Raw genomic sequence first — 9,283 nt, 5'->3', positions numbered from 1 at the left:
CTTATTATCTACCTCTATTGGGTCCTATGCTGTGTTGTAATGCAGAGCAAACAGGTTTTCTGCAACTCGGAAATCTGTGACAATGACCTAGAACACTGATATGAACAAGTAGAACAGAGTACAGACAGCTGAGCAAACAGTTAAAAAAAAGTCTATGAATTAAATAATACTAACATTTTGTACAAATTGAATGAGTACACAACTTTAACTGGGAATGTTGGCAGGAAGCCTTGAGGAGTGTATGCTCAGACTGGATAAGGCCATGGAGAATTCACAACCTTTTCACTAATTAATCAAAATGCAATGTAGTAGGCTGACAAAATAAACCTGGCTTTCCCACACCATATTCTAGATCTGCTCTGGAGACTTGGAATTTCCCCCAGGGAGTCAAGGTCTCAGAACATGTCAATTACTCATTGCTGACTAAAGACAATAGCTTTAGCAGCTCTAAATCTTTTTCAAGTTAAGGGAATAAAGCTAACTTTATTAGTCTTAATAAAAATTAATTTTTAATTTGCTTTGCTCCTTTGCTTCAAACAAAGAATCAATAAGAAATAATGTTTGTAGTCTGTCGTTCAGAGTGAAGTAAGTCAGAAAGAGAAAAACAAATACCATATGCTAACACACATATATGGAATCTAAAAAAAAAAGTGGTTCTGAAGAACCTAGGGGCAGGACAGGAATAAAGATGCAGATGTAGAGAATGGACTTGAGGACACCGGGAGGGGGAAGGGTAAGCTGGGATGAAGAGAGTGGCATGGACATATATACACTACTAAATGTAAAATAGATAGCTAGTGGGAAGCAGCTGAATAGCACAGGGAGATCAGTTCGGTGCTTTATGACCACCTAGAGGGGTGGGATAGGGAGGGTGGGAGGGAGACGCAAGAGGGAGGGGACATGGGGATATATGTATACATATAGCTGATTCACTTTGTTATACAGCAGAAAATAACACAACAATGTAAAGCAATTATACTTTAGTAAAGATGTTAAAAAAAAAAAAAAGAATTACATGGGGATATGATTAAACCTAGGCCCCAGACCCAGAAAAAGAGGGCTGGGAGTCTGTATTTTAACAAGCATTCCTATAATGTTTATAACAGGACCAATTTGGGAAATACTGATTTTTTGTCAACAATAAAATAAAACTTGTCAATTGAAATGTGGGGGGAAAAAAAAAAAGAAAGAATGTTTGTAGACGATTCTATAATGAAGAAAGCACTTTTTCCTCCCTGTATATCTCGAACTTCACAACAGACCTCGTGTCCTGGTGAAGAAGGTATTATTAACATACCCATTTTTCAGATGAGGTAAGAGGAGTGAAGTAAATTTCCTGTATAATAGGGGTGCAAGTGCTCCTTAATATTTCCTCTAAGATAAAAGTATGGTAGATTTTTTTAAGATTAAACTATGGTAGACAGCATGTGCTTTGAAAATAGTTTAAAAACACTTTATTGGTAAGGTGTATTCATTAATCAACAAATAATTATCTAGTGCTAGTAGGTGACAAGTCCAATGCTATATTCCTGTACATTGAATTGCATAGTTGTCTTTGGCCTCAGCAAGCTACCACCCACTTAAAAGGCAAGTTTGTGACTGTTCTGTAGACACTTAGAGAAATGAGGATTAATGAGGACTGGCCTGGACAGAGAAGACTCAGCCAAGATGACATGGAAGTGAAGTTGGGAAGATGCCAGGGTTGTGGCTAAGAAGAAGAAGAAGCAAGGGCAGTGGGGAGAGGGTAGGGGAGCCCATGAGAAGGCAAGAGAGTGTGAATGTGGAAACTGGGAAAGTAGTAAAAGAGAAGCTGAAAATTTGTCATTGCAGCACCTAGCACAGGGCTTTGAATATAAGAAGCACTCAGTAAAGAAAAAGATGCAAAAAGAAGTTGGGTCTCAACCAAACAGTGAAACTTCCTCAATCTTATCAGTCAGATAATCACTGTTTCTCTTATGGAGGGCAGAAGTTTCTTCCCCAATACTTCCCACAAGAAAGTAGAACTGTCAGTTTTAAGGCAGCCATTAAAAATTTTTGAAAAAGAAGATGAAAGCAGTGTTTAAGGAAAATTCATCTGGCCATAGTATGCAGTTTAGTTTACAGTGAAGAGAGAATGGTGTTGGTGAGTATGGCTAGAACTCAGGTGCATCAAGAAGGTAAGGGAAAATGAGGGTCAGTAAGGAAGTTTTCAGTGAGAAAGAGAAAAATGGTCACATAGTATACTAGATTTTACTCTATGATTTAAAATGAGAGGAACTCTGAGGAAGCATTGTTAATGACAAAAATAGAGATGAGTGTGGTAGTAGTAGAAAAGAGAACTCTTTTTCATGGGACAATATTTTTCCTTCATCCTCTCCAATGTGAATGTTGACAATAGTTTTTTATCCCCTTCCTGGAAAAGAGGACTCTTCCGCAAAGAAGATGGAACACAGATGGTATGAAGATATGTGGCCAGTGTGGACTTTGCCAAAATCCTGAACTCAGAATGTCTAGGTTGTAGACCTAAGAGCTGACTGTGGGTGAATACTAGGGAAAGCAGAATGACAATTTGATGAAAGGGTAGGAACACTAAGCCACTGCTCTGCTACCTAGTTGGAGCATGCCTGGAGTTAGTACTTAATACACAAGACTATTTCCACTTCTACAATGCAATCTGTCACCTTTATCTCCAAATACACCATTTGACTCTTGAACCTAGTCAATGTAAGACCTAGGTAGTCAATGAAGAAGAAAACAATGTAACTTACAAAAGGAGAGGGATGAGGACAAATGTTTGGAAGGGTTTTGTGAAGACTGTTTACCCCTTTTTCCAGATTATTATTATCTGGTGGATGTCGTAAAAATGAATACTAGCATTGACATAGTCTGTACTGGGTGGGGTTTATTTCCTCTTGTTTTGTAGGGGAAAGGGGGACCAGTAGTGAGTTCCATCCTGGTTTCCGTATATATGGTACTGTTTCGTTTACGTTAAAAAAAGGACCTCGAATTCAGTCTAGCTGTTGTATTTTTCCTCAGTGCTGATACCACTATGTCCAATTCAAATTTTCTAAACAAAACAAAGAGGAAGAGCTTAACATATTACAAACTCTTAACCTTATAATGTGTGTTTCTTGATATTTATTTGGCTCAAAAAAAAAAAAAAAAAACCTGTGAGTTCACGGCCTGGAGTTGGCGTCTAGCCCAGGTGTTAGCTAAGTTCTCTTAACTTCTACAACCACCTGCACTTTTAAATATTGCCCCATGATGGACTACGTTTCCCAAGAGCACACACAGAGAGAGGCCCTTGAAGTCCATTGTGGGAATTGTAGTCCTGGGTGACTTTTCGTCCAACCCTGGACTCATGCTCTGATTCCGGGATGATTAAACACAGGAGCTACCAATTAGCTGGGGCCATGTCGGTGAGGCCGTGGTCCAACCGGGAAAGCCGGTGTGAGAATCTCGCGTAATGATTGGCCAAGTCTTGACCCTAGGGGCGGGGCAATAAGGTGGGCGGGAAGGCCGCGGCGATTGGGCGAGGAGCGTACGACGGCGGGCGGGGATTGGCTGAATGCTAGGGCAGGGAGGCCTGGGAAGGGGCGGAGGAAGGAAACCAGAGCAGGAAGAGCAGCAGCGAGGCGGCGGCGGTGGCGGCGGCTGAGTTGGTGGTGGCAGAGGAGAAAGCGACAGCTCCAGCGGGTGGTAGCGGCCCTGAGAGCAGGATGCGGGTCTGGGTTGGGCTGACGTTCCTACTCTGTGCGGTGCTGCTGGGCTCGGCCTCCGCCTCCTCGGGTCAGTATCCGCCCCCTCGGACTGGAGGCCAGGAGCCACCGCCCCCCCGGCCTCCATCCCGGGGCAGGGCCGTGGGGGCTCCAGCTCGCACCTCGCAGTAGCCTGTCACTCGCTGTCATTTCTTGGGCTTCGGTTGGCCTGGGTCAGAGCGGGTGTTTAGGGGAGCTTGAGAGGGGAGGAAAAGAAGGGGCGGTCCCCCTGCTCACACCTCTCCTCACTTCACAAACTTTACACGACTCCTCCCGAAGGAGTAGTGACTCCATGAGAATGAATCCTGACAGCTGGCTTAGACCCACAGTGACACAGGAGCCCTTCCGGAGCTTCCACGACTCTCATGTAGATTATGTGCTGTATCGGTTTTGAAACTTTGGCTTTGGGATTTGTAAGTTAAGTAATTGGTACACCTGGGGTTGTCTGGGCAGAGCCAGGTCCATCAAAACCAGGATGTTGACAGTGGTTTGGTGGGTTTGCTTAGCACCTGAGATTGCCCTCTTTGTTTAAAAAATGAAGACTTTTCATGTAAATGTGCCTACTCCGTACCCCTTTTAAAGAAATATTCTTAAGAAAGTATTTTTTACTGTGTCACAGTGTTTCTGAGCCGCCCCATGTTTGCTGACAGTAATTTTATGATTTTTGAAAAAAAATCTTGGTTCTTATAAATGTAAACTGGATAGCATCTAGATTTAACTTTTTACATAGATAGAGAAACTCATATGCTTTTGATTTGATTTTCCAGTTAGCTGATTTATACCCTGGCTCTGAAAATTATCATTTCTTTTTTAATAGTTTAATCCACCTACATCTGAAAACGTCTATTTTGAGAGTGTTGGTAAAGAAGCATTTAGTGTTTCTGAGTATTGGTTAAAAAAACAATCAGTACAATAAAGCTTTTGAATTTTAATCAGTTTCAGTTAACAAAACAGCAGTTCTGTGGCTTTAAATTTTTTTTGGAACAAGGCAGGGTATAAATGTCAACTCTTTTTTTTTTTTCCCCAACAGAAAATTTCCCAGATGGTTATCTGAATCCTCAAATTATCCGTCCTAGTTGTAAGTCAATGCTGTAATGTCATTCTGCTTCTAAAATAAGAGGTCTAAACCTAAAATTCTATCCATAGTGTGGTTTAAGATACCATTTCAAAAGCAACAAGCATATGCCAGTTACTTTACTGCCAACATCATGCTCTGAGGTCCGCCCCCCGCCTTCTAGTGTTGATTTGTGTTCCTGACCAAATCTTTAAAACTCTGTGTAACTCCTGAAGCCACTGCTAGCAGTTATTTGATCAAAGGAAGTATGAAATCAGTACTGTAGAGTACCTGATGGACCATGAACCACCTGCATCAGAATTCCTCTTAAGGGTTTGTTAAAAATGCAGTTTTAGGTCTGGAACAGGTTGGGGTATCTGTAGTTCAAAAAGCTCCACAAGTGATTCTTCACCCTAAAGTGTAAGAACTACTAATTAAAGAACATGGTGCATATCCCTCTGAATTCAATTTGCAGAACTTAAAGAAAATTAAAGCATGTAAACATTTTCCTGCATCTTCCTTTGACTAGATTGCACATATCTAAAGCATCATGTCAGTGGAGATGATGCTTGAAGAAGTTTTTTAGTCAACAGTTGGGATTCTCCATATATTATAATAGAAGACTGTTAATACTGAAGTGTTAAATCTTTGGGTTGTGTTGATGTACTCAAAGGACTATGTTCACAAAACATCTGTTCTGATTTCCATCATAGTTAAACTGCCAAAACGTTTCTCTGGGAGAGGCGAAAATCTTACTCAGCCAGAACTAAAACTATATAGATGTGCATGCTGATCAGTAATAAAGGCACTGCTGTTCTCACGTGAAGTGCAAATATCATAAAACGCTTGTGAGATAAAGTTTTATAAGTTGAGTACATGGATTTTCAGTTGACTTTTTTATTCATTAAATTGCTTATTTATACAGGATATCAGCCTCATTTTTATTTTAAAGATTTACTCCTATTTAAAAATCAAGTTTTGGGTCATAATTTTGTGTTGACATAATGTTTGAGTGTTGGTGGTTACCCAGAGCAAGTTGCATTTATTGCCAGGTAGAATTTGATCAGCCAACAAAGGGAATCTTGATCCTATCATTGTTACTAGCTGTTATCTAATATCTTGTCTTAAAGGCATGTAAAAGTATAATACTTTTATTAGAAATGTTTTCTTTTCCTTGTGAATAGATAAATTTAAAGGAGGAGATTTAAAAGATACTACTCTCATTTTCTCAAGATAATAATGAAAAATGCTTTAACTTTTCTCACATGTTTTCTTGTTTTTGACAGGAAGTGTCTTACTGGTTAAAATGGTTTACTTTTTTTCTTTATGCCAAATAATATTACAGTCTTGTCAGTTAGGTCCATTGCTAGGTATCTCAGGTAACAGTTATATGAATTAACACCATGTATTTAAAGAGTAGATTTCAGATTGCAGAATATGTTTCATTTCACTGTTCTTTTGTTCCTTAAAACTTTGTTGAGAGTCAACAAGGCAGATGATATTATTCCCTTTTGACACTTGAGGAAGAGGAGGCTGAGCAAACTTGCTATATTGAACCGTGTGTGCAACGTTAACATGTAATGAAGCCAGGTTTTGAGCCTGGCTCTCCAGGCCTTGGATTTGGAGTAATTGGGAATCAGCAGTATCCTAGGATCTGCACAGATTCAATGGCAAAGCCAAAGACAGGATATCTGGTCTCTTTTCACTAAACTTGTAAGACTTTCTGTGTTTGAAGATATATCAGTCTGTTTAATTTACATGCCAAGTTGGAAAATGAATTTGTAATGACCACTTTTCCCTGAAAGAGTATCCCTGGTGTTTTGCCATTTTGTTAGCTGATATAATAAAAATGAAAATTGGTCTTTTTCAAAGGAAGAGGTATGATTACCAAAGTAATGTAAACCATGGTATTTTGGATATGATACTCTTGAGAGAAATCCATAGCTCTTCATTGACTCCTTTTGCATTTTTCTTGTTGCTTGATGTATGTGTTCTGATAAAAGCATTACTATATTCTTTTTATTTATGTGTAACTTCAGTATTTTTAATCCTTACCTGACTGCCTGTCGTAAGTCTCTAGCTTATAAGAAACTTCTTTAAAGTGTTATGTGAATGGACATATTAGTTTCAAAGAGAAAATACCTTTGCTTTAAGATTACCATCTGGAGTATGCTTTCCCAGTTTAGTAAATGAGAAGGAAAGCTCTTATTTACCAGTAACCTGAGTATATATTCCTAGTTCGTGGAGAGAAAAGAAAGAGAAGCATGATGCCATTCATACAGAGTAACCCCGATGTCACAAGTTCCCATGTCCCTGGGAGTTCAGAAACACATTTTGCTACTCTAATGCCTAACAGCTTGTAGTGTCTCAAATGTACATGTCTTAAAATTTATTTATAGGCATCTATATTATTTACTTATTAGCTACATATGTGAACTATTGTGACAAGGTACTCAGTTGAGTGATTAGTGATTTGAGTTCCAACTAATCTAAAGTTTCAGTATTTGGGGATATACCCTATACATTTCACATTTAATGTCTGCTCTTGATTTATTAACTAGCTAATGTTTATGACTAATTAAATACATTCACACATACAACTTTGTTATTAGAGATGAATTTTTTTTCCTTTATCCAAAGATCTGCTGAGAATGGACTTTGAACCATATGTTAGAACTTGGGCTTTGGGTAATACTTGTGAAGAAGTGAGCATGAAGGATGATTGTTCATTAATTGACATCACTACCTAAACGTTATGGGCACTGTGGGACTAATACATGCTATACCCTTCTCCTCCCCACCCACCAGAAATAAAATATTTGGAAGGTAATCTAAAAGTAGTGAGTGTGAAAATAGCTATAATTTAAGTTTTCTTTGAATTTACAGCACTTTATATATGGCACAACCTCACCTGTAGACTGATTTTTCTCAGATATTCAAAAGAAACAAATACTGTGAAATAGAGTTGGGTATTTGGTACATAATGAGTTGATTATACTTCTTAAAGTTGGCTCAGTACTTTGGTAACACAAACTCCGAAACATGTTTTTGTTGTATTTTGGAGTTACAAGTTACCAATCATATTTAGGATCTAACCATATGAAGTAAAGGTAAATGGCAACCATAACGCCAAATTTTCTAGTAAAAAAATCACATGGTCTTATAGCATTTTGTCTACTGGTTAATTTCTCACATAATTTACGGAGCTGGCAGTACTGAAGCTTACACCTGGATAAAATCAGGTAATTTTAATAGTAAGAAGGAAACTTAGAGATCATCTGACAGTTGTTTTTTTAACTGGCTTGGAATACAAAGATCAAATATTTGTGAATGGCCGTTGGGTTGTTGAATGTGTTTATATAAGAGCAGGAAAAAGAATAGCAAGCAGCCAGAATAGAAGTAGCAGAGAAGTGCAGAAAGAATAATAGAAGGAAACTTAATGTAATTGGACAAAACCAAAACAGCCAATATGAATTTGGAAGAAAGATGTAAATAGTGGCTGGATTTATTATTTATTTGATATAAGCTATTGATTTCTTAATAAATAGATGTCTTGTGAGTAAATACATGATAGTGTGATGCTACTTTTTAATGCATATCTGGTTATGTCTTCAGTAAAGTCGAACACAAATTCTAACTATCTTTGGCCACTCTGCTGTCAGATAATAATAATTCTTAATGTCCATCTTTAGTAGTCTTAGTGAACAATAAAATGCTAGTTATCACTAAAATAAGCTAGAGTAACTCCAGATTCTGAGCTGAGGAGAAGAATGGGTAGAATCCCGAACCACAAAATCAGGGCTCTATTTTTATAAATTTAGCAACTCATTCTCAGTAGTGGACTAACTATAACAAAAGAACTGGATGGCATCTGAAGAAATGTCTGGTTTTGGTGGTGGTGGTCTTGGTCTTCCTACCTGTGTACCAGATGAAGCTAATGTCTTTCCTGAATAAAGAGAAAAAAAATACCACCCCCAACGCCCTTTTCTCCTTTCACTTAATCTTTTCTGAACAGTTGTTGAATACAACCAATTTTTAGATAATTATAGATTTATTTATCCAGTGTCTTATTATTTGTTGTGTTATCAAATGCTTTCATTTAACATACCTGCAATTTCCAAACGAGAAAGATGACTAAATTGTCTTAAAATTTCTTTACAGATGAAGAAGGCAACCAGGATGAAACCTTAGATTCCAAGGTGTGTACTCAAATTTACATTGACCAGTATTTGATGCCCAATTTAAAAGCATGAATGATGTATCTTCAAAAAGATGTGAAATCTGCATCTTCTGAGCAACAGAACTATATTTTTTTAAAAAAGGAAAAGAAAGATAGCTAATGCCAATATTAGTTCTTCTGGGAGGAGAAATCACTGACCTATAGGAGAGAGAATAATATTTCTAAGAGTGTTGGTTACTAGATTTAATTCCAACTTAAATGTGCCGTGTGTGTGTGTGTGTGTGTGTGTGTGTGTGTGTGTGTGTGTGTGTG

At 38.1% G+C, this 9,283-nt stretch overlaps 1 protein-coding gene across 3 annotated transcripts in view; it reads left to right on the top strand.

The window, feature by feature from the left end:
* Positions 1-3,604: 3,604 nt before the first annotated feature.
* Positions 3,605-9,283, top strand: part of SEL1L (SEL1L adaptor subunit of SYVN1 ubiquitin ligase) — a 56,747-nt gene continuing 51,068 nt past the window's right edge. Inside the window, exons 1-2 of one of the 3 annotated variants that reach the window (XM_027120230.1) lie at positions 3,605-3,768; positions 8,953-8,990. In XM_027120230.1, coding sequence (XP_026976031.1) covers positions 3,699-3,768; positions 8,953-8,990 — 108 coding nt within the window. In that variant the 5' untranslated portion in view covers positions 3,605-3,698. Of the gene's footprint in view, positions 3,769-7,235; positions 7,618-8,952; positions 8,991-9,283 lie in introns of those variants that run through there. The other 2 variants (XM_027120232.1, XM_027120231.1) reach the window with 2 other exon arrangements.

Source organism: Aethalodelphis obliquidens, unplaced genomic scaffold (assembly GCF_003676395.1).
Source record: "Aethalodelphis obliquidens isolate GAN/ISIS:26980383/991018 unplaced genomic scaffold, ASM367639v1 scaffold21, whole genome shotgun sequence".
Classification (NCBI taxonomy): Eukaryota; Metazoa; Chordata; class Mammalia; order Artiodactyla; family Delphinidae; genus Aethalodelphis; species Aethalodelphis obliquidens.
This window is presented reverse-complemented; position numbering and strand designations above follow the sequence as displayed.